The sequence below is a fragment of the Macrobrachium rosenbergii genome, chromosome 4 (assembly GCF_040412425.1).
Source record: "Macrobrachium rosenbergii isolate ZJJX-2024 chromosome 4, ASM4041242v1, whole genome shotgun sequence".
In the NCBI taxonomy this organism is placed as follows: Eukaryota; Metazoa; Arthropoda; class Malacostraca; order Decapoda; family Palaemonidae; genus Macrobrachium; species Macrobrachium rosenbergii.
In genome coordinates, this window is record NC_089744.1 from 54,854,099 (window position 1) to 54,881,419 (window position 27,321).

Sequence of the window (27,321 nt, forward strand, 5' to 3'; positions counted from 1 at the left end):
TTCCTCTTCCATTTAATAATAATAATAATAATAATAATAATAATAATAATAATAATAATAATAATAATACTATGATGAAAGTTTCTTTGCCAAAACAAAAATTTTCATTGAAATTATAATTATTTTCGAGCATAACTCACAATAAGAAACCTACATGTCTGCTTTTCAGGCAAACTTTCACTTACTCCTTACTATTGACTCAAATGCCAACAGGTCACTGTTACCAAGCGTCATCCATGACCTGTTGAACCCCACGGATTTTGGGAAGGAAGAAATTCTGTTTCAGACAATATAAAATGCATACCATAAATTTCGTCAAAAGATGAATAACTTAGAGAATGGCAACTTAAAATTTCTTAATATTTCGTTATTATTATTATTATTATTATTATTATTATTATTATTATTATTATTATTATTATTATTATTATTATTATTATTATCACTGAGAATGTGTAAAATGACCGTAAGATCAGGTTAACTACAGGAAAAAATAAGTGATTAAATATCAGGTGTTCTTTTCAAAATGACTTATATGCATTCACATCTAAAATGATGGTAAAAAATTTAAAAACGAAGCACAAAAATAAAAATAAAAAGTAAAACTTTCGTATAGCTTTACTGAGATTCCAATCGATCTCTGAAAATAATACGTTTACGAGGTACAAAAATGCAACAACAGTAATAAAAAAATATCACAGTATAAAAAAAGATATACAAAGTAAAATGAAATATTTATTATCATCACGAAAAACCAGAATTGAGGATAATTGCAGTGTAACCTAACACTTCCGGTGAAGTTTATTTCGTTTGCTAGAAACTTATACGCAATAACCGATTCAAATTACTAACTGATGCATGGTCACTTAATTTTACTCACAAATAGCAAATCACATTCTAAACAAGGTAACCAGTTAAAGTTTTATTCACAACCAATTTTGAGACTTGAAAATACTGCAACAGTTATGTGAATGATTTTCATTTACTTTAACACTTTGAAGATTGATAAGGAACAGTTAAGAACTATATACTGTAGGTACCTTGAACTGGTGATTTTCTCTCCGGCGGCGTTGAAGTGACGTTGACCTGTGGGCGTGTTGCCGCTGTGGGCGCGTACAGAGGGGCGTAAATGGGCGGCAAGGGCAACGAAACTGGCACCGGGCGAAGCACGGGCGTGTGAGGCTGACTAACGGGCGTGTGGGGGAAGGCGGAACTGATCGCAGGCGTGAAACTCGATGTCAGGTTGGGCGTGATGGCTTGTTTGAGGGCGGGAGAGATGGGCATGCAATTCCGGCAGGAGTAAAAGGACAGGACGTCGCTGTGTTTCCCAGGAGGGCACGGGTACAGAGGTAAAAGTGGAGGCATGGGTGAATTCGTGGGCGGGCTGTACGCTCCAGGCCCACGCCCGCTGCTAGCTTCGGAGGGGCGGGTAGATATGAGGGAGTCCACTAGGAAGGACCGGGACATTGTTGTCATGGGCGCGGTCGACGGAGGAGGATGCTCAAGGTCACAAAATTTGGGGCTCTAAGTAACCTTTCCCTCTCGAGGCTGAGAACCTGGTTACGGGGTCAAGGTCGTCAGGTTTTGGGCGATGGACTTACGATGACCGTTTGTTTTCAACAACACCGTTGCACATGAATGGATCTCATGGCCGTCAGTTTTCAACAAGATTTTTGCTTTTCTCGTTTAATTCCAGCAAAGTCTTTCGAAATCTCGAGCAAACTGTCACCTCATATTTTTCGCAAGACTGGCAGGAGTTAGCAAATGAACCAAGAACGCAAAGAAGCCTGGTACTGTGTTACTTTCCATACAACCAGGAGCAGGAACAGAATGTCATCAAGTTTTCCACCAGATATACAACGCCCGTTTCTACAACAACAGAACCCTGTGAACAATATTGAGAAGAACGAGCAACCAGAGTTCCACAACGGCCGACCCCCGGGGCGTTACTGTTCCCTGTGTTTTCTAGTCTCTACCCATACTGGCTGTCGTCGCCATCTCGTTTCCTTGTCGAAAAACAAGGGCATATTTACCATGTCAAGTGAGCTACACTAGTCTTAGTATGCATCGCACATAAGGTTGAAATTGCTTTGAACAACCGGCCTTTAAAATAATCAATTCTATCACCGGGATTTTGGCACGTGCGGGCTATGATTGGTTAACGGGACACAGAGCATACCATTCACATGCTCTCATCGTCGGCTTGTGCAAGCATGCGCGCTACGTACAGCTGATTTGTTAATGAAAATAACACCTTTATAATATTTCCTACTTCAAGGAATGAATTGGAAAGGTGTGTAAATACGATAAGGATAAAACAGCCGTCAATTAACAAAGACACGGCTACGGTTTTCGAAGAAAACGAGGATAAAGAAGGGCAGGAAATATCAACAGGAACCGCCCCCAGCGTTTCTCCGTCGACCAATGGCAGCCGAGATGGGCGGAGTCATGAACATCTGTCCGGAACTAACAACGGATCCCTTTTTCGTTTTCGCTCCATTAAGGAAGATTAAAAATCTGTTTCCAAAACGATCAGGAGAGGAAGATCGTCTCTTAATGAAGATAATTGAATTGAGGAACGAAGACTACCCAGCAAGGCTTCGCTCAGAACTACAAACTTCCGACAAAAAGCAGACCAGAGAGTTCATTTACAAAATGAAAACGTTTCTGCTGGAAAAACAATTTCCCTTTCATTCGTACTTCGACGCACATTTGCACGTAACGCTCTCACCCTTCAGGTTAGACAGATATCCCTCTTAACGTGTATCACATTAAGGATAAAATGCAAACCAAACAGAATACAGCAAAATATTACATAAATAAATGGTAGATATGAATAAGATGAACAAACCCACTTATTGACGGATGAGTAGATAATATAAATAATATAAATAGACGGGTAATTTTATATGAATTAAATGCAGAAACCCCAATCACTGACGGTTCTGCTCTTTGGCAATATATCGTAAACACGGTAATAAAAAGAGGGTCGATGGAACAAGTCCAGACGCTACATTACATTATAAAGCTCCGACCAAAGTGATTTCGCTTCACATACTCACGTAGGGGTCAGTGTTATGCGACTCTGGACAAAAGCTGGACGACGGCCAGTCTGAAAGTAAAAAGATAAACATGTCAAAAGATTAAGATACAAACTGCATTTGATTATAATGAAATATGGATAAGCAGACACAAGAACATCAAAGAACAAAGGAAAATTTGCTCAAGCAGCTATGCTCTCTCTCTCTCTCTCTCTCTCTCTCTCTCTCTCTCTCTCTCTCTCTCTCTCTCTCTCTCTCTCTCTCTCAGGCAGGGAACATCGCCATTATGCAAAAGACAATATGCTGATCCTTTTTTTAAATATCTCAGTAAGTTAACTGCGAATTTCATTATTAATGAGATAACAACGACAGCACTGCAGTTAGATACCTTGATCATTTGGTGAATTTTACTTCTCAGAAGAAAGGATTCTATATATATATATATATATATATATATATATATATATATATATATATATATATATATGTATATATATATATATAGATATATATATATATATATATATTAATATAAATATATATGAAGGCTAATAGCCAAATTACCCTCTCAACTTCTCGAACATTATATACAGGAATATATATATGTATATATACATATTTATAATATATATACATATATATATATATATATATATATATATATATATATTAATATATATGAACATATATATACATACACATATATATGTATATGTATATATATATATATATATATATATATATATATATATATATATATATATATATATATATATATATATATATATATATATATATATTATTAGCAAGACTTCCACGCCACTAAATATGGGAATGTAGCTAAATCACTGACTGATCAAGGATCGGGATGTTAAAGTACCAGGTATCCTTTACTCAATGGAAAACTGTGTGCTGTTGTAACATTAGGTTACTCGTTAGTAATCACGCAGTCCCTTCCAAGGACCTTGGTCCCTTCTACCCTTCTGGATGTGGTCCGCAAGGCAGAGTTCTCGTACCTACGCTTTTCAATGTTGTCTTCGCGAAGCCTCTTCTCTTGATAGGCGCTCAGTCTGCAATCGCTCCTTCCTCGTGCAGCATCTGTGATTTTCAGAGCATTATCTGAGTGAAAACTAACTTTACAGTTTAATGCCTGTAAGAAGTTTTTGTTGCTAATTCCCTTTACATTTTTTATGTTGTTATTATCATTATTGTTTTGTAAGAATGAAATCTGGACTTTTTCCTTTTCTTGACATTCGACGCGACCAGTCCTCTTCAAAGTGGCCTCTGAGAGGTCAAAGTGAAGAGGCAACTACTGAAATATTTGTTGTTTTCATCCCAATGGTCATTATTCTTTCAATTTCTAAACGTAAATGGTGGCAGCTTTCGTCCCTGCTTTTACTGATAAAATTGAATCCACGGTAAATGGACTAATCAAGAGAAAAAAACAAAAAGGGTGAAAGGAGAGGATCCCTGAGGAACACCACTAAAAATGAAAACAGATTAGTTGCCACTTTGCCCATAACAATATAGACAAAATTTAGATTAACAACTAGACATTGGTCTTCATATAGGACGAGTGTAGCATTAAACAGAAATTCTGGTTAACAGACGTGGAGCTATATGTCTGTGAGTCTGGGATACATTCTCCGACGTCCTTATCATTCTGCAAAAGTACAAACTTGTCTTCTGAAAGTCATACAAATTTTACTGGTAGTCTAAAAGAAAAAGATGAAACTAGCATTTCGAACACTTCAGGAAAAACAGTTAAAAATTAAATAGAATAAAACAAAGAAAACTGGGAAGCAATTTGAAGGGTGAAAATGGTCATCCATCTTAGGAAGTTGCTAAACCTGTCAATTTCGACATCGCTTTGACCACAACAGCCAAGTCCCTCTTTTAAGAGGCAATTCACTAGCTAACTTAGGAATGAAGTCATTCCCTTTCTTTTCACTTTGTTTTGGCCTTTTTTTTTGTCGTAAGTCACACACGTGTATTGTACAGATTCCACTTAAAACTGGACAACGCTTTTAGACACTTATCACTAGAGGGCGTCTACAACGAATTGCATCACTCTTCATAAAATTACGTACCGTTCTCATTTCGTGAATATAGATATCTTAACTGTTAATAGCGTGAGTGTTTCTTCAGTGGATGATGAGGTACCCGAGTCGGTGAAACGTAAGAAGTACCACACAGAACAAGTGCCGGAAACATCTGCGGCCTTAAAACTGTACCCTGCTATTGTTCAGTGATGTTCAAGATTAGAATTGAGTGAAAATGGCTAAAGCAAGTGTAATATTACAATTTTTATCAGAGGTGAAAAGTTAAGTATATCTTAGTTTAACCAGACCACTGAGCTGATTAACAGTTCTCCTAGGGCTGGCCCGAATTATTAGATTTATTTTACGTGGCTGAGAAGCAACTGGTTACCTAGCAACGGGACCTACAGCTTATTGTGGAATCCGAACCACATTATAACGAGAAATGAATTTCTATCACCAGAAATAAATTTCTCTACTTCTTCACTGGCCGGTCAGAGAATCGAACGAGAGTCCAGCAGAGTTCTAGCCGAGAACGATACCAACCTGTCCGATGAGGAATATCAGAGGTGAAGAGTAATAAGAAAACTGACACCTGTGCGAAATACGGGCACAGAATAATGATCAAACGGTAACACGCAACAGTCATAAAAAATGTACTCTTAAGGCAACGGGGGGAGGGGGTCGTTATCCTCATTCAAAACGAGAGGTTAATAGAGAATGAGCGTAAAAAGCCATTTAACCTAGGAGGAGTGCCTACAGAAGCCCATAATTTGGAGTTGAAAATGGAGATGCGATAGTTTGTAACTAAGACGAGATCTTGATAAATAATAATAATAATAATTGATTGCAAATTCACGTAAAGCTGAAAACCTGTGTGGGCGCAACTCTTGGAATCTCGTAGCAGTATTCTTAAATTTTGTTTTTTGTATTGTCATTACACGAACAGTATTGAATATTTGTTCTTATTCTGCCGTTTGAAACACTAACGAATAATAATAATAAAAATAATAATAGGTTCTATTGAAATAATAATTTATTTTGTAGAAGACTTTTCTATTTTCCTTATTGCGGACTTCTCTTAAGGTGCGTCCACTGAAAGAAGTAATGAAAATAATAATTCTATAAAATAAATATACATAACCTGTTTAAAAGATCAATAATAATAATAATAATAATAATAATAATAATATATATACATAACGTATCAAGACGGCCATTCATTAATGAAGTTGCTTGGACGAGGGTCTTCTTTCGAAACAATAATAATAATAATAATAATAATAATAATAATAATAATAATATTTCTGTCTAATACTGTTATGACATTTAATAAACAACACCATACGCGATAGTGTTTCAGTTGTTTCAGAGGTAATGAGGCTGTGGAGTCGATCTCGTCACCAGAGGCACGAGTCACTTTTGCATTTTATAAGTTACGCGAATTCATTTTAGCAACAGATTCAGAGCAATCTCAGACATTCAGCGAAGGTTGAATCTTATTCATTATCACCAACAGCACCACTTCTGGTTAGGTGGTGTCTCTGCGAACGAGGGAATTCTGAATTTACTTGTTACATAATCCGCCAATCTGGCGGCGATGCCGAAGTCTTTTAGGTGAAATATGATAATTTTTTTATATCATTATATTTTCTTCAGAGATATCCGTATCCAACTTTTGAGGGTTTTAGGCATGTGTGTGGCCTGGTGACGTGAGAACTCGTTTAACGTTTCAAATAATAAAGGAACCATTTGACACATTCCTGCCAAATTTCAGAAGACCTGATGAAAAAGTATTATTGGAAAATTAAAAAACATAATAAACTTTAGTATAGTTATGGTAAATTTTAATAATACCAAGATTTCAAGCCATTCATTTTATATAACCTCTCGTTAATCTTGGTATTTTAATATTATACTTCACTATCACTACAGTGGTTTATTATACTTTTTCATTTTCTTCTTCTTCTTCTCAGAATCTATTCGCTGGTTCCCTCCGAAGGTTCCTTAAGAGGGAGGTCCTTCTCAGGGGCTGCCTTCCCTGGAGGGAGTCGGGTCATAAGACAGAAAAAACTGGAAGAGGTCCACTTGAAACAGCGACCCCGAATAGGGATTAAGCTGAGAGTAAGATGAAGAAAAAAAAACATAATGAACGTTATTATAGTCATGGTAAAGTTTAATAATATCACCAAGATGGAAGAGAATGTAAGTAAAATGAATAGTATGATTAGCATCTAGATTTTAAACATATCCATCACAGAAAATTCGACATTTCATCAGTACTGTTGATGATCAAGAAGTGCTTTATTTGCTTTGATGAATTTTGTCACCTCTCTGGTTCCCTCTCTAATCTACACGAAAACAAACCTGTAATCCTTAATCTCTGTTATCTATTCAAGGTACTCAGTTGATTTATATTCATATTCCTACAGTAGAATCATTCCGCCAATCAACAAAATAATCCATATATTAGGGTGAGGCTTTCTCCACTGAAAATAAGTCATTTCAAAGGTTACGAATAAAATGACATTTGTCATAGTCGTTGTTCTACTTCCATCTAGATCTCCCGTATGAAACAGAGATATCAAGAGCTGGAGATTAAAGTATAAATTAAGTTTTTTTTTTTTTGCGCCAACCATTTATCATCTGTGTTCCTTGAAATACAGTCTTAGAAACCTGGCATTCGTCAGTAAATATATTTAAGGGCGAATGAATGAAGTGGTCTTTCTTTCTACTACTGAAAATCCATGTTTGACTGCCTCCTTGAGAGGAGGTCGTTAGTACAAGAATATGATGACCCGCTGCGTTATAATAAGTATTTATTTATAGGATATAAAAAACATTCATTACAAGGCAGATTAAATAAAAAAACTTGAGTTGTGAATAATGTACGTTAATTCAAAAGAGAAACTCCTGACGCGCAAGCGCGTGTGTATCCTGTATAAATTCCACTGCTGATACATTCTTAAAAAAGGAATATTATATCTAAAAAAGAAAAGAGCTTGGGTCGAAAACTTACATAGGCTCTACGCAACAATAATAACAATAATAGAGTTTGCATTATCACCTCTAACATCTTGTTTGTTTTTCCTGGTCAAAGAATCCAAATGCAATCCAGTCGACCAACTGAATATTTTTATATGAGCTCAATGAACTGAACACTATTTTGGCCATTAATGATGTAAGAAGAGACCACTGAGCTGATTGAGGCTAAATTAATTTTATGTTTACTTTTCATTATTGATAAAATAATATGTTTATTTCTTGTCCAAATTTTACACGATCCAGGATGCCAAATGTAACCCAATACCATTCAACCTCTTAGACAGGAAGCAGTTATCGGATGAGAATTAGGTAATGAGCGATATATACATATATATATATATATATATATATATATATATATATATATATATATATATATATACATATATATATATAAATATATATATAATATAAAGTATATATACACACATATAGATATACGCCTACATACTCCTGGTGCAAGTTCGAATCCTGCTATGGACGTCAGAATTTCTTCATAATCTTGCATTTGGATCTCAGGCTTTGTAGTGACAAGCTTATCGAAAAAGTGCGAAGAATTCGAGAAGATAAGAGGGCAATGTGGTTATTACAATTACATAAGTATCTGGTAAAAGGTGACCAGCAGATTCTATACATTCTATATATATATATATATATATATACATATATATATATATACACATACATATATATACATACATACACACACACATATATACACACACATATATATATATATATATATATATATATATATATATATATATATATATATATATATATATATATATATATATATATATACATACATATATATGCAATGTTAAACACAACCGCATATGGAAAACTAAAAAAAAAAAAAAAAATAGCATTCATAAACACAGAACAATCAATTGGCTTCAAGAACAAGAGGAAGTGAAGATTATAATTCTTCGAATGCAGGAGAATAATTAGGAGTGTGGTGGGGCCTTCCGTACACACCAACAACACCGACAGGAACCCCAACTCTTCTATCTAAGCAACTTGCAATCATCATTCCTATTCATGCAAGAGAATTCGCCTGGAAAGCTGCATTTTCTTTGTTAGTCCTGCATAAATGGAGATTGTGAAGATCTCGTGCAGATAACGCTCGTTTCATTTAAAAAAAATCTCTCTCTCTCTCTCTCTCTCTCTCTCTCTCTCTCTCTCTCTCTCTCTCTCTCTTCATTATATTTTTTTCTCTCCCTCTCTCTCTTGTTCTCATTATCCTCTCTCTCTCTCATTCTCATTATATTTTCCCTCTCTCTCTCTCTCTCTCTCTCTCTCTCTCTCTCTCTCTCCTCTCTCGTTCCCATTATATTTTACTCTCTCTCTCTCTCTTATTTATTTTTTTGCTTAATTGACACTCAAATACGCTGGGGAAATTGATGAGGATGTCTACTCTACCGCTTGGTACTCAACTCAAATCTGAAAAGGAAGCTACAGCACCATTCTCGTCACCTATCTATCTGTCACCCAACATACATCTTTGCACTCCAATTGATTTTAATTGTCGACATTTCCATCCAATTTGGTTTTTGTGTGTGGGTTGTCACAAATGCACAAATTTAGACGTAAAAATGATGGAAAAAATGACAAGAACAAAACAACTTTTAAAAGCAGAGAGAGAGAGAGAGAGAGAGAGAGAGAGAGAGAGAGAGAGAGAGAGAGAGAGAGAGAGAGAGAGAGAGGCTAACAGTTGTAAAGTTATATCGTGGATTTTTAGTGTACAAAAACAACATCCGTTCTAAAAGCTTCACGCTTGCGCAATGTCAGTCAGTTGTCCCGAGTCACAAAATCAAATCATATTTCTTTTTAGTTTTCTGTAAAAGAAAACTGTTGAGATGGCTATTTGTCTGTCCGTCCGCACTTCTGTCCGCCCTCAGATCTTAAAAACTACAGAGGCTAAAGAGCTGGAAATTGGTATGTTGATCATCCACCCTCCTATCATCAAACATACCAAATTGCAACCCTCTAGCCTCAGTAGTTTTTATTTTATTCAAGGTTAAAGTTAGCCATGATCGTGCGTCTGGCACAGATACAGTTGCCAACAACACAGGCCGCGGTTAAGAGGTTCGATTGAGCCGAAGAAATTTCGGAGCATTTTTTACTTGTTGTTATTGCCATTCAATCAAACCCTCAGCAGCGTTAGGTTGACGTCAGGGGATTTTAGTAATCGAAATCCATCGTTGTAAAAGTTCCACGCTTACGCAATAGCAAACAGGTGTTCCCACTGAGTCACGAAATTAAGTCATGACAGCGTGTTTCCTTTTGTCACCGCCAATCAAGTCAACGCTCGGCAGTGAAATTTAATTGATCTGATACTCTGATTATAGCTCATTCGTCAGAGAGGCGGACACTTTGCTATCCGTGTAGACACCCGGGATTATGTATGTAATCAACGGATAGGTTTGCTGAAAGCAAATGGGTGTTACAGACTAATACACACACACACAAAGCCACTCCAACGTCTTCTAAAAACATAACAGACACCTCACACGTCTCGAACTGTTGACCTATCCGCTCAGCTCTCCTCGCTGCTGGGAGAAAGGGAGCTGGGGATTTGGTACGATACATGTACACATGCGCTACCGGGGTCTAGGCGATGTCAGGCAGGGCAGCCGATCGAGGCTACGGTCTACCCCAACGCCAAATCAAAGTCCTTCAAAAGAAGTCATCGTGCTTACCCCATATAAAAAATGGGAAAAAGCACGTTAAACGAAGAAGTTCTACGTAGTAAAAAATCACCAAAAAGGACCCGGAAATCTTTTAATAAAATCGGTACATGTTCGTCCAGATGCATTCAGCGATAACAAACGCTGGAAGTAATTAAATTAAATTCGCAATGCCGGTAAAAGCATGGTCCTTCAGTATTGGAATTAGAATATCAAATTTAGACCAAAGGCCAAGCGCTGGGACCTGTGAGGTCATTCAGTGCTGAAAGGGATATTGATAGTAAAGAAGGTTTTAAAGGGGTAGCAGGAGGAAAAACCTTCAAATTGCATTATGAAACAATTGTTAGAAGAGGGTGGAAAGTAAGATTGTAGAAATATAATAATGAACGGAGGTACAGTAAAAGGAATAAAAGAGGTTGCAGCTATAGGCCGAAGGGACTCTGCAAAGAACCTTGAGTAATGCCTACAGTGTACCGCGCGAGGTGCACAGACGGCACTAACATACGGAGTCATTCAGAAATGATTCTCAACGATGTGGATAGATCATAATCATTAAGAATCTGCTAATTGTCCCAGCCAGGGAGGCCCTCGATAAGTTTGGTTTGTTCGCCAGTTTGTTACTCAAAAAGCTGTGTGGAATTTTATCAATATTTTAACTCAAGTGGTTCTCGTGACTGGCAATTCTCTGGGGAGAATTGGACTTTGTTTTCTTTTTTCTGGTATGGGGGAAGAATTTTTCAGCTTCGTTATCTCAGCAGGCTCTCCTTAGGAGGGTAGTGCCGTCAGTGCAACTCACAAGGTGCACTGTAGGCATTACTTAGGGCTCTTTGCAGCGTCCCTTTGGTCCCTACAGCTGCAATCCTTTCCATCCCTTTTAATGTACCTCTGTTCATAATAACTTTCTTCCATCATACTTTCCACGTTCCATCTAACAATTGTTTCATAGTGCAATTGCGAGGTTTTTCTCCTGTTACACCTTTCAAACCTTTTGACTCTCATTTCACTTTCAGCGCTGAATGACCTCATAGGTCCTAGTGCTGAGTTCCTCGTTGGACGAGTCGGTAGAGTTCTCGGCTAGCACTCTGCTAGGCCCGAGTTCGAGTCTCCGATCGGCCAATGAAGAATTAGAGGAATTTATTTCTGGTGATAGAAATTCATTTCTCGGTATAATTTGGTTCGAATTCCACAATAAGCTGTAGGTCCCGTTGCTAGGTTCTCAGCCACGTAAAATAAGTCTAATCCTTCGGGCCAGCCCTAGGAGAGCTGTTAATCAGCTCAGTGGTCTGGTTAAACTAAGGTATACTTTTTTTTTAGGTCCTAGTGCTTGGTCTTTAGGCTAAATTTTATATTCCATCACATCTCCACAGGCTCACGAAACCGGAACCCTCCGCACCCATACCTCAGAATTTGGCAACCAAATTGTACAACTACATTTTTGTGTGGTTCGGTTGCTTGGCCTTCACGATTTCCTAAAGCTCTTATTTTCACATTTCATAATTCCTTGGCACCAAAGTTAAAACAAACTAGCATCAAAATGGACGAAACTGACAGTTGTGATTTTTAGTTTCATCTCCTCTTATTTCTGCCAGAGCCGTACAAAAACACTCCAAATAGATGCATACAAATTCATGCTTAGTGAGCACACCTGTCGACAGATATTCAGTCGCCCCCGAATGAATCATGAAGTCTCCATCTACGATAAATATTTAAACCAGATCAGCATGTGGTGTGGCCAATGGGGAGGAGCTGAACTAAGACCCAACAGATTAGCCAATCTCGTACTCTACTCCCACTCCTTGATTCACTGTAAATAGGTAACGCAATATTTACTGACTGCGATTACTTGACGATATGAGGTATGACCGTCGACCTAAAGCTTCCCTTTTAACGGCATCTGGGAAACATTACCTGATACTGATAGAAAATTCGGAATCGTTCGTCTAGTCCGTCAAATTATTAGTGCCAAGGGCTTTAGTTTTTGTTTTAACGTTTAAGAAGCACTCTTCTCCTCTCCGAACACCTCCAACCTCCGGGGTCTTCTAGACAAAATTGCTCGAAGTGTTAGCTTCCTTTTTCCTAACAAGGGTAATTATGATTCAGGCCACCGTATGAAATATATCTCGTTAAAGTAGTTAGTTATACGAGTCGAATGAGGGGAGAGGTTACATTTCGCAGTTTACAGTCACAGGACATCTGTAGAAATCTAAGGTGGATGAATTATTTCATGGCAATGAGAAAGAAATAAAAAATATAACGTGTACATGCACTGATATTAACAGGACAGGAGTGTTTGTCATTAAGTTTCAGTTTGATTATACTCTTTAAGCAACAAAATGTGTGTATGAGAGAGAGAGAGAGAGAGAGAGAGAGAGAGAGAGAGAGAGAGAGAGAGAGAGAGAGAGAGAGAGAGAGAGAATTATGTACGAGTTTTCAATGAAGAGGTTTCAAGTCACATAATTCAACAGGAAAATAATCTTAATTTCCAATAAAAAACCTATGACTCAGCACGCCTGAAATTTGTGTCTCCTTGAAATGCACCTGCCCTAATTCAACTAACACGCGATAACTCAAGATTGACAAGGCACCGGAATCAAGATAAACCCGATATCATTGCCTATGCCAATCTCTCATTCCCTCCCATCAATTACCATTTGAGGAGACAGATGTGATTTAATAATAGATAAGGAGAGTGGGTCATAATCCTGCTCTCATTATTTATCATTCTTCTAATGCTTCCTAAGTACCGCGACAAAGGTCTGGAAAAGATGAACGCGTAAACAAAGTAGCTGGAGTTGGTCCGCCAATTAAAAAGTGATGGAATACTAAAATTGGACCCGATTTCCGTCTACAGTAAGGGAGGAGGTAAAGAGAGTTCTCTCCGCTCTCTGCCTTGGTTCCTGGTGCATTCTACTCGCGGCAGGAGCCCTTAACAGCTGCCTTTTATGAAGCCTTCCTCTCTTTGCCCAACAGTCTACTCTAGAGAATGTCCCCGAGGAATCTGTGGGCTCGTTTCCATTCGACGCGCCATCTTCTTCCTGATCATTATAGAGGAGTAAGATGAAGACAAATAGCTGCTCATTTCGACAGGGACTAACCGGTTGTAGATGTGATGCTTTTCTTTCTCTCTCTCTCTCTCTCTCTCTCTCTCTCTCTCTCTCTCTCTCTCTCTCTCTCTCTCTCTCTCACACACACACACACAAACCCAGTTAAAAGGAAAAGAAGATACGATCAACATCATTCGATAAATCTTATCAACAAATACTGAATCGATAATAAAATTCTTGATTTTGTATCACAACTCGTCTTTTGCCGCCATGATTGAGAATCCCATTTACTGATAGAAAATGAGATCGATTGACAGATTAATATGGGCAACAGGAGCCCCAACATCATCAACAACACAAAAAATGATTCAATCATGCGAAGTCTCAGGTGGGTGGTGAAAGAAAAAAGGAAAGTAATAGGAGAGGAGAAGGCGATAGTACCAATCTACTTCCTAAAAGAAAATATATGGATAGATTAAATTTTAAGGTTCACGTTGTAGTCTGATAAAAGAGAGCGACCATAAGCTAAACGTTTATAATTATTAAAGACACACGTTCACAGTCACAAGAGGTAGAAATTGTGAAATAAAACAATCACGCACATACACACGCGCTTATATTCATTCCAATATATATATTTCTAACAGAGAGGGATGGTATGTATTTATGTATATATATATATATATATATATATATATATATATATATATGTATGTATAAATATATTACATGATGTATATGTGCAATGTACCACAGGGGAAATGAAACACTAAGTATAAATCAGATGTCTTATAACAATAAATTCGGAACCGGTCAGAACTTATACCCTTTGTTCTATCCCCTGTGGTACATTGCATATATACATCATGTGTTATTGCGATTATAAACAGAGCCGAGATCACGAGAGGAAAGCATTAATATAAGTTCGAGAACGCTTGTGAAAGTATTTGTTGCCGACATGATGAAGGTGTATACGGTATCCCAGAGAGATTGAGATATTCCAGCGAAACTGGTGAAAAGAATGAGTGTCCTTCTGTATTAGGGTGCAGGTGACAATGGAGACTCTAGAGAATCACAGAGGCATAATATTACTTAAGTATTCCAGGGAAAGTGTATGGTAGGATTTTCACTGTGATATTAAAGATGACAAACGTACTAATAAAGGAAAAGCAGTTTAGCTATATAAACCTTTTGCCACTTCTTTTTATTTCCACATTTCTCACGCTTTCAGTTCTTCTTATACAATGTTAACTACATGAACAATTGCTCGTTACAGCTCCCACCTCTCTTTCATTCACATTCAGTATCCACACTTCACTTCTATGAAGGCAAATTGGTTTAACAATTTAACAAGTTAAACTCTCACACCTCCTCTGTACAGTTGTAATCAGGCTTGAGCCGGCTTTCTTCGCTGCTTCTCCTCCTTTCCGAATCATTCAGCCTTCAACTTTCGGTCTAGCAGGTACTCTTTAAATTTTTTTTTTATGTATGTGTTGTATAATTTCTTGAGACTCTTAAAGTCAAAGTTTTATTCCATTTATTTTTAATCTGTGTTGTTTTCTCTTTTAGCCTTGATGATGTAACTATGTGTTATGAAACGCGTCGGCAATAAATATATCACCTGATGACCGGCTATCTCCTTGTCACCCTGTCTTTTTCCAAATATATATATATATATATATATATATATATATATATATATATATATATATATATATATATATATATATATATATATATATATATATATATATATATATATATATATACATATATATATATATATATATATATATATATATATATATATATATATATATATATATATATATTTATAAATATTTATATATTTTATCATTCTGCTGTTCTGCATTGTTTAGTAAGAATATCATTCTAACAAAGACAGGAAGGCATCTCTGTCGAAGCTAAGAGAATGCGGGCGAGGGCGGTAGGCTGCATTTAAAAAAAAAAAGTAACGTCTTAGTAGGGAATAAGTTACCATTAGAGTCCTAACCAACATGTTCTATGCATTCGGCGATGTCTCTGTCAATTTTTCAGGCTGCCGGAGGCTGCATACCAGCGTTTCTGACGCAAACAACAGTGCCCTGACCTAACTCACGCCAGCAGAAACAGGTCGACTTTCAGACTAAGAGCACATGTCATGCTCAGGCTATTTTGTGGTTTGTTCTCCTCCTGTCTTTGTTTTTACTAGTGAATCAACAACACACGGTTTTTTTCAAGACTTTCGATAATCAGTTGCATTGCGCAAGCAACCCACGTAAACAGTAAGTCTAAAATCGACAAGTATCTGCTGACTGCTAAAACTCTTCCTCTGTACTTAATGTCCATTGTTTCCCCTTTCACCACCATTCACGAGAGAACCTGGTATAACCGTATTTCTTTCAGGAAGTCTAGTGTATGAATAATGATCATTGCCTAGTGAAATTGCATAAGCTGTTCATGTGCATTAAGTAGGAATTAGGGAAAGTCAAGTGTAAGTAAATTTCAGGCAAGCCGTGGATCCTCATCACCATTGTTTGGAAGAGAAATATCCTTTACCAATACTAAAACTGCGTACGATGTCCGCTAGAATACAAACATTCGTTGCATTATATTTTTTTTACGGAAGCAGGGAACATTGACTGTGTCTGACGTTGACTAAAGGTTCATGTAATTTCCTCACTGTCACAGCACATTCTTTCTTTGTTGGGACTAGGTGGGAAGTGAAGGGGTTTGATGTAATTCATTTGTTACCAAGTAATCCATTATTCCATGCGTAGTTCCGACTGGTGACCTAATCCAATTAAGTAATTGTCTGTCTTTGGAGGGTAACTTTTAGCTTCAATTGACAGTTTACATGTGTCCTTGGTGAAGCAGGGCTACATAACTTACATTAATTAATTAAGAAACTCATCAGCCAAAGCCCACATGCAACACTGGCAATCTCGCTAGGATTCTAATTAATTTAGAGAGAAAAGAATCAGGAATCAAATTAATTTTCAAATCAATTGCAGAGAAAAGTCATATCATATTTAATTTCATACTATTCTTCCAAACAAGGAGACAGGACAAGGCATAATAACAATAAGAATACTATTTTTATAATTAAGAAATTATCGTAGGGAGGGAAGTGGCACTGAGAGCAGCTAATTTATAGTTAACAATTTACACAGTCTTAGAGAAAAATGTTGCCAAGTTTGGACATGCTGCCACCCACATAACTTCCAAGGTCGTTGGCGAAGTTATCAAGTCATATTTAATATTTTGCGATTTTCCTCAGCCAAGTATTAATGCATGATATTGATGTTTGAACGAGTTAACTATTGCACGACAAAGAACGGAGAAAGTGTGCCTAAGATTTCTCTTGTAGGTAGGGAGGACAAAATTTGCGAAGTTTGTTGAATTTCAAAAAAGCAGTTGCTGCGTTCGTCACTCCGAAGAGGCCCTGAGCGAACGTAACGGAATTAATAAGTTTTCATATCACGGGAAGCATATCAAAATTCCGTGTCATTAATCTAGCACGCGAACGGCAACAGTTAATTTCATAATTTGCATATTTAAGTAACATAAATTCAGGCCGTCACAGATCCATTCCTTTTGTGTCCTCGAACCCGTAGTAAGCATGGTGGAAGCAAACGGAACGCTCTGGCACCATAGGGCCACCATACAAAGAAGAAAAACCCAGAAAAAAGGAACACAGAAGAAAAGTCCTTTTGTGCCCAAGTTCCACCAGTACATAGAGATACTGAGTGCCACCAGTGTGAACCTTTACATGGCACACTCAACCACAGTGCCACCTTATTGAAAAGGTGCCACATCACTGAAGAGTCACCCTAAATCTGGGGACATTCTCTTGCTGCCCAAGTACGTCCAGTCGACCCATATAGATGCCCTTACCCACCAGAACCATGGCAACAGAGAATCATAGAGCCTTCATGGAGCTGGGGACGGTGGCAGGTCTCATGGGATTGGACCTCTTTGATAACTACAGCACCACCAAGACAGAGAGGGCCTTAGTGTAAGCCAAGCACATGGAGGGAAAAGCTAAGGCCGCCCTTTGCTCACTGGAGAAGAGTCAGAGAGGCAACATGGTTGAAGTGCATAGATTCGTCACAAAGGCCTATGAAATAAGCCCGGAGAAATGGAGACAGCGGTTCCGAGGTCTTGCCAAGGAGGTCGGCTGGTCCTAGACTGAATGGGCCTGTAACAAGACCCAGTCTGGTACCTGCTGGTTCGACTCCTTGTCTTGCACTACGTTTGAGAACCTCTTCAATCGGACCATGCTGGAATCTCTACCAATGCGTGCCTGGGTCCCTTGCTGTATATCTAAATGATAAGCAACCCACCACCCTTGTGGAAGTCTGCCGTATAGCTGATTCATGGGAAACCTTCAAACAGTCTCACAGCACATCTCATCAGCGCATACCTCTCAAGCTCAGCTCGCCTGAAGAATGGACTGCCTAGCAAACCTCCGTGCACCCACTGTAAGAGGGTGGGGCACACTGAAGCTGAGTGCCAATACAAGCTCGGCACTAACAAGCAGCCTCCTACTAACAGCCAGAACTCCTCTCCCTCTACATCCACGCAACCCTCTCCACCAACCGTCACCACAGGCCACTGAGCCCCTACAAGGGGCCAGTGCCGATCCTGTGGTGCTGCCAGCCACTACAGCACTGGCCATCCAGCCTATCCACATCATGTCCCCACCACTAAGTTTGTCAACCTCATCAGCACCTCCTTTTCTACAGCCAGGCTGCAAAAGATCCTTTACCTTAAGAGACTGGAGACCCAGTTCATCTCGGTGGCCCCCCTTAAGAGCTCTAGCCTGCCCGTAACCCTTCTGGTCATGGTAGACACTGCAGCAGATGTTAGCCTGATGGGAGATGAAGTGGATAGAGGGCCACACCACAACCGTTCCCACAGTCAAGCTCCAGGTCACGACACCTTGGGGCATGCTACCCCACCGCCTTGGCGTGGTGGGTGGAATTCGGCCCAGAGTAGATTTTCTGTTGGGTCAGGACCTCCTCTGGGGAAGCCCTTCCCCAACGCCACTTCACAGCTACGCTACCTCCTCCATGGAGGCTCAGAGTGTAGGAGAACCCCATGAAGAAAACCCACCGTCCGCCCACCGAAGTGGCCAGCGGAAGGGGCACACACCAAATCGTTCTCAGCCTAGTCCTCTCCATTCATAGAGGGGCGGCCAACAAAGAGGTGTCGGACGTGTAAGTGGACAGGCCACTCCACTAATTGGGATGGCTGCCCAAGTAAGCAATGCCCAGCGGACTCCCCTGAGCAAGATTCTCTGAGAGGCTCTGATCTCCAGCTGGGGCAGGAATCTCTGCTGAGGCCAAATTCAAGCTGTCCGCGAGGTATTGCACCTCCAGACCCCTTGTCAGGCATGCCTGATCCCCAACCGCTGCCAGTGCCACTTGCGAGCACTGAGCAGTGCCATGCTCCGTCCGGCATGGACGTTGAGCCATCAATTAAGAAGGACCCTGTGCCTGATCCAAATCATGAAGCGGATCCTCCTCCAGGAGATCCAGGATCCCTCACGGCACTAGTCGTGGCAACTGGAGAGCCTCCGGCACCCGACACTTCTTCACCAAATCCGTCCCCAGAGGATGAACCCCTGGTGGACCAAACTGTTACACCTTCTCTGGGAGACCAGGAACTGGCCTCCTCAGACACAGAGGTCGAGATTGCTCTCGCTCCAGTTGTCGCAGCAGCTGGAATAGGGAGCCCTCCTGTAGCTTCTGAAGTTACCCCTGACTTCACGCCCACTAGCCCTTCTTGCCTTTCCCCAGAGTCAATGCCCTCATTACCTCCTAGGTCTGACATAGACAGGCCTTGGAGGAACCCGAAGAAGAAGGGGCAGAAGAGAGCCCAGTAGTTGCAGAGCCATGAGCTCATCCTGGCACTAGTGCTCTCTCAGCACAGTGCCTTACCATCTTAGAGTGATCCTGGGCCCTTGCCCAGAGGAATCAGCCAGTGTAATCTCTACCACACAGTAGCCTAGACCAGATTAAGTACATCGGAATAGTAACCTTATCACTTACACCTTCCATCAAGCCACAGTAACCACATAAGTACAGTGTAACTGAAATCAGACAATCTTAAAAAATTGTGAAGAGAGCCACTATGCTCATGACACGCATGGCCAAAGACCTCAGTGAGGCAAGCATTTATCATATGAGGCAAACCTCAAGAACCAACCAGTAATTACCAATTGTAGTACAGAAAACTTAGCTAGTTCATTGTCCCTTACGTTGGTGCTACAGCCGTGTTAGGAGAGGTTAGGATAGGAGATACCATAGAATGTACCATTTGGCTAGGTCTTAAACATCAAGATTATAAGAGGTAGCATGCAATAACCATAAGCACCTTTAAGTACAGTTAGGATTCTGTAAGTAGGTGATTAAAGCTCATGTCCTTTGTAGAGTTAGGTAGGTCCGTAGCTAGTTAGACTGCACGGGACAACTCTGCTCAGGGGAGAAGAGTAAAGCAATAGAGGCTAACAGCTTGCTTAGTACAGACCTTCACACCCAAAAGGGAGTGAAGGCCTTCTTAAGGGGGGGGGAGCTTTTATAAATATTCTGCTGTTCGCCCTCTCTGCATTATTTAGTAAGAATATCATTCTAACAAAGACAGGAAGGCATCTCTGTCGAAGCTAAGAGAATGCGGGTGAGGGCAGTAGGCTATGTTTTCCAAAAAAAAAGTAATGTCTTAGTAGGGAATAAGTTTGCATTAGAGTCCTAACCAACAGGTAGGGTTTTCACCAAGTAACCTCTAGTAAAGGTGGTCTTAAGCTTCCTTTTCCCCTGTTCTATGCATTCGGCGATGTCTCTGTCAATTTTTCAGACTGCCAAAGGCTGCATACCAGCATTACTGACGCGAACAACAGTGCCCTGACCTGACTCACGCCAGCAGAGAGAGATCGACTTTCGGACTAAGAGCACGCGTCGTGCTCAGGCTAACTTTGTGGTTTGTTCTCCTCCTGTCTTTGTTTTTACTAGTGAATCGACAACACATGGAAAGACTTTCGATCGTCAATTGTATTGCACAAGCAACCCACGTAAACGATAAGTCTGAAATTGACAAGTATCTGCTGACTGCTAAAACTCTTCCTCTGTACTTTATTTCCACTGTTTCCGCTTTCACCACCATTTACGAGAGAACCTGGTATAACTGTATTTCTTTCAGGAAGTCTAGTGTCTGAATAATGATCATTGTCTAGTGAAATTGCATTAAGGGAAGTCAAGTGTAAGTAAATTTCAGGCAAGCCGTGGATCCTCATCGCCATTGTTTGAAAGAGAAATATCCTTTACCAATACTAAAACTGCGTACGATATCCGCTAGAGTACAAACATTTGTTGCATTATATTTTTTTTTACGGAGCAGGGAAAATTGACTGTGTCTGACGTTGACTAAAGGTTCATGCAATCTCCTCACTATCACAGCACATTCTTTCTTTGTTGGGACTAGGTGGGAAGTGAAGGGGTTTGATGTAATTCATTTGTTACCAAGTAATCCATTATTCCATACGGTAGTTCCAACTGGTGACCTAATCCAATTAAGTAATTGTCTGTCTTTTGAGGGTAACTTTTAGCTTCAATTGACAGTTTACATGTGTCCTTACATTAATTAATTAAGAAACTCATCAGCCAAAGCACCCATGTAACATTATATATATATATATATATATATATATATATATATATATATATATATATATATATATATATATATATATATATATATATATATATATATATATATATATATATATATATATATATATATATATATATATATATATATGTATAAGAAACATGGAGAGCAAGAGAGATCCACCTTATTGTACACAACTGAGAAAGAGAGAAAAGTAAGTATATCTTAGTTTAACCAGACCACTGAGCTGATTAACAGCTCTCCTAGGGTTGGTCCAAAGGATTAGATTTATTTTACGTGGCTAAGAATCAATTGGTTACCTAGCAACGGGACCTACAGTTTATTGTGGAATCCGAACCACATTATAACGAGAAATGAATTCCTATAACCAGAAATAAATTCCTCTAATTCTTCATTGACCAGTCGGAGAATTGAACATGGGACCAGCAGAGTGCTAGCTAAGAACGATACCAACCCGTCCAATAAGGAACTGAGAGAGAGAGAGAGAGAGAGAGAGAGAGAGAGAGAGAGAGAGAGAGAGAGAGAGAGAGAGAGAGATGCTATCTATACAGACTACAGCTAATGAAAAAGAAATATGTTAAATGAAATACGATTGCTAACCTTATCATTCCTCTTTTGTGAAGTGCAATTGCTCTATCAATCGCTATAATTAAACGTAATGACACGTAATCTGAAGTGCAGTACATTTGTTCCTCCTCTGCTGCAATAAATATGGGCAATTATGCAAAGGAATGATCAGCAGCCTTCCACATATTATATTCTTGCAACATGCTATATCATCTCTACACAGCCATTGCCGCGTAAGTAATGTACATTTGCCGTAGTGGCCCCATTATTTAGTTATTACAATTCTGCTTTCCTGCAACTACATTTCAGTCCAGGACGGCAGTGTATCATGGAAACGTCCAATTAAATTTTGTTTCAAATGCAGAAAGTGTCAATAAATTAGATCGAATCCTTTCGGGTAAGAGAATTTCTGCAGAAAACAGCACTGCCATTCTCACCTGCATATTCATGAGGTTACCTGCGTGAGACCAATCCATTGGTAACCCACAAAGGAAACCACGTGTGAGCTATTACTAACCCTAATATTTATGCTAATGAAAATTACCTAATTTTTCCAACCACTGCATTGAAATCAAATTTTCTTTCGTGAAATTTGTTTGGCTTCCGTACGAAAATAGTGAAATGCTATATGAATACAAAGAAACTGAACGCTTGACGATCACATATCTGGCAATATGAGTAGTCAAATTTTGAATAATATTCCCACTTATTGCAGCTAGCTTGTCTAAATAATAATATTTATATAAATCACATGTTAGTCTAGTCTGTGGTCGACTGTTAGAACGACAGTCCAATTGTTACTATCTAGACATTGGTGTATTAGAAAGCACGAATAGCTAATGACATTTATAAAGAATGTTCTAAGGCACGGAATGCCTTTTACTTCGAGGTCAACGGCATTATTCAATCCTACTGACTTCGTTCTACCCACTTAAGCTATGACGAGACTGACAGTCGATCAGTCAATCAACTCAACAATGAATAAAATGCTTAAATGTAAATATCTGATGTTTCCTGGTAAGTTAGTCAGCGAATCTAGTAAAACAGGGAGCCATATCTAAAACACCATCACATTACTATCATCATCAACAATAATAATAATAATAATAATAATAATAATAATAATAATAATAATAATAAGTAAGATAGCCATAGGCCTACCTTACCATGAATTTTTCTTTTTTCAATCATTATAAATAAATACATGGAACTAGAAGAAGAAGCAGGAGGAGGAGGAGAGAGAGAGAGAGAGAGAGAGAGAGAGAGAGAGAGAGAGAGACTCATACATAAAAACTAATTAAACAGAATTAAAATAAAGAGAAAAATGGAACCAGTCTACGGAAAATAATACTGAGGAACATCAAGACAACGTGACGAAATTCCTGAAATTTAAAATACCGTACACATAAATATAGACAGAGGCAGCAAAGACAGAGATAAACGGAAAGCTGGACAGATACATAAAGAAAAAGAAAGACAGAATAATTAGCAGCAAAACTAGATGAAATATTCAACGTCCAAAGACGAACACAAGCAAAATCCAAGAACGACGGATGAAAAACAGAAAAAAGAGAAAAATTTAGAAGAAAAACAAAGGGAATGCATCAAGCGAAGGGGGAGTTTATGTTAATCCCCGCAGACATCTGTTTCAAGTCTTTTACTTATTATATTACCATGAGTGGAGATTCCCCTAAAGAAAATATTGGTGGTCGAGGCCTGCAATAACACAACCACCGCTCTCCTGCTTTATCCATTTATTTCCCTTTATTTATTTCCCGTCCGCGTGCGTGCATTTCCACCTGCTCGTCTTTACTTTCATTCCAAAAATACACAAACATAAATCATACAAATGTGTGTTAATGTCTAACGTTACACATTTGCATTTGTATGTATTTGCATATTGCATGCCCATAAATAAGCGTGGAGATATTCAAAATAAACGTCAATGCATAAGAGATTAACACTGCAGGTAATTCTAATTTATGTCATTCCTTCCCACTGGACGGGGCGTTTCAATGCGCCATCAGGTGCGTCAGAATCCTGGCTTCCACTAAGGCGACCTAATGAGAGGTTATGTGCTCTTTTTATGAGCATTTAAAACTTTTTTCTTAATCGCAGAGTGTAACTGACCAAACAAACCAACACTCTCAATGCACTCTGAACAGACTCCTTCGATAATTGCTCTTAAGTAATTTGTTGACGTTCAAAAATATGAAACTTATATATGTCCTCTTACCGGTGTTAATGTATATATTATGTATTTTCGCATAAACTGGTCATCGGTACCTTATACTTAAAATATTCAATAGGACTAAGCATGTGAATTATGTAATTAAAAGCGATTTCAAAACCGAATATGTTACTGGGGATTTCCGCTCTTTTCGTTTTATCGAAAATAGTGAAGTGATTCACAAACTTTCTATCACTGGATTACTTCCTTTAAAAGAGAGAATACTGACGTACTTTTATATCTGTAACACATGACATAAGTTTTCACATTTTCATGTCTTTTCTTTCATCTGTAACAGTTCTTAAACTGCATTCTCTTTTCATAGCTTTTTTTTTTATTACACAAACAATTCAGACCAACTGTATTCATAAATTCAGTGGCGTTCACGCTGCCAGCCAAGATCCCCATTCAGACTTCATATGTATTGTTATCAAAGAAAAAGACAAAAAGTCTAAACATTTATCGACAATTGTATATAAAAACATTACATTATTCTTATGTGTACTTGTCACATATCCAGTCTCTTTAAATTTTCAATTCAAGACACCAACAACCACATTTACAAAACTATTTCCACCGCAAATGTCCAGCAAAATTATTCTTGGGGAAAAAATGAAAGAACGTAATCATAAACAATAAAGTTTAGGTTTGTGACAATGCAGTCGGAGCATACCAGGTGCAATATTAGGTTTTTAATTCACTCATTGGTATAATTCATGTGCACGTTTATCATCCCAAGTGTTTACAAAAGCGAACGAAACTACCAATGCTGCTCTCAAAATCTGTACTTCAAACCTAATTTTAAATTTTCAGGGGTCTCAGTGCATGCTCCTTTCTCTCCTTATGAAGGTATAAGTCATTCATAGCAGCTGTGAAAAAGCAGGCCCTTTGTTTGTTTATTACTTGCAAGGCATTGCACAGGATATGACGTTATCACATTGTATTGACGAACACATTAATAAAGAAAGTGACTGTTATAAGCCATTTTTTTGGTACTAACGAGGGTCCAACACTAAAGATTAAGGGAAGATACCGACTGACTCTCACTGGGCAAGGTATCATTAAGAATGATGCTAAGTGGTTAGCCTTAGGCTTTAACTTCCTAAGAATTCAAACAATGCCTGTGTTGAGCAGGATCAGCAGTTGAACCGTGAATCGCGTTTAGAGGACATTGCTTATATCTGACAGAAAAAAGTAACAATATTTACTAACGTCTTTATGATATTTAATCATTTAAATAACAAACCCTTCAGTAAAAGGCCATCATACCCCTGTTTATTGAATTATTTTGAATTCGTGCACTAATTTACCGAATATCTTCAACCATGAAGGTTTATTCCTTAACAAATAAAACATTTTTTCCGATATTTATTTGATACTCGACCTAAATCGTTTTCGTTCTTAAATGAGTAGCTTACATGCACGGATGCTCATCAGTCATATTTGACTTTCGCTACCCATTGCTACCATATTGGTATTGCAGAAATATATTTAAGGTGTCGCAGCCGTAACTTTTTTTTTTTTTTTTTTTTAGGTTTCAAGTCACGAATGATCCAAGCCATTTGTTCCCCAAAAATTGGTCATTCAGCTTTCGTATATCATAAATGCTTCTCTCTTTTCTAAAAACAACAGCTTAGTCAAGTCTACTGTATGTTGGAGAGAATGAAACCAGTCGCCATGTGGGAAATGATGTCACACAAGTAAAAACAGAAAGACTGGAAAAGAGAAAACTAAACATGATAAGAACGAGAAAGAATGAGGCAGACCCGTTGCTTTTCCGTGTTCTTTCCATTGTAATGAGGATAATTTCATAGGTTTTTTAAATTATTATATGTAATTTATGCTGTTAACCCAAGCACTGGGACGCTCTCGGCCATTCAGCGTTTAATACAGTGAAAAGGGAAGTTGGAGTGGTTGGACAGTAAGATAAAGAGATCTAGAGAATAAAGGAGATGAAGTCCAAGAAGTAATAGACAGAGAAGTTGGACAGCGAGACTAAAGAAAAGAAGCGGGAGTGGGGGTAAAGCAAAAAGCTAGGGGCCGAAGGGACGCTGCAAGCACCCTTTAGTAATGCCTACAGTGCACACATAAGGTGCAATACCGGAATATTTTCATAAGGAAGATGACTTCGCACCACCCAGGTAGAATAGGGAAAATCGGGTGTTTTGAGCATAGCCCTTCGACATTCCAAAAATAAAGACTAACAAGAAAAAAAAATTCCAGTTGCTAAGGGAAAACTAAAGGTTTCTCAGGTACTCAACAACAGATGCTCGGAATAATTTGGAATTGCAAAGAGTCTGCACTCTTTTGCACTCTACAGAGTACTTCTCTTCCATTACAGTTGTCATTATGACGATTATTTTTACAAATAAAAACAAATATCGGTTATTTAAAGAGTCGATATTGCTTTCCCCTTCTCTCTCACCATCAAAAACAAAAGTGGGGTAACGTTATTCATAATTTGCTGATTTGCCTATCAAAGAATTCTTGCTAGAACATGAAAGAACAAGCGTCACGAAGGACCAAGGTCAGATATATATATGCCTAAATAATTTTCAAGACATTAAAATAATATGAACTCGGTTCTACTGAGGTCATGAACTGTTAAGAAAACTGTTGATAATTTGATAAATATACAAAAACGCAAAAGAGACCCAGTACTTACTTCAGAGCATTTTCAATCGTTGCATGCATCAGTATAGAGAAAAAATAAGAATCGTTTTACATTTTGCTCCATGCAAACCGCTTGTTAACGTTCACAAAGATAAGAAAACAGGTTCTTCATCTCGATCGATTTACAATCTTCAGCTTTTTCGATTTCGAAAATATTAATTAGCATTACATAGTGGCATGTCATAATATACACTAAAACGTAAAACACTCTAAAATGTAAGGATACTCTGAAACCTGTAAAAGCATTTCCCCTGGCATTGTCAATAAGATAAAGACCTACTGTATATGCATATCCTCACG

The 27,321-nt window shown here is 38.4% G+C and overlaps 1 protein-coding gene across 2 annotated transcripts in view; it reads right to left on the reverse strand.

Moving 5' to 3' along the window:
• The window catches only part of LOC136834714 (GS homeobox 1-like), a 198,953-nt gene that overhangs the window by 13,931 nt on the left and 157,701 nt on the right, over window positions 1–27,321 (reverse strand). For both annotated transcript variants that reach the window (XM_067097304.1, XM_067097299.1), the window contains exon 3: window positions 1,041–3,112. In XM_067097304.1, the coding sequence (XP_066953405.1) occupies window positions 1,041–1,476 (436 nt within the window). In that variant the 5' untranslated portion in view covers window positions 1,477–3,112. The remainder of the gene's footprint in view (window positions 1–1,040; window positions 3,113–27,321) is intronic.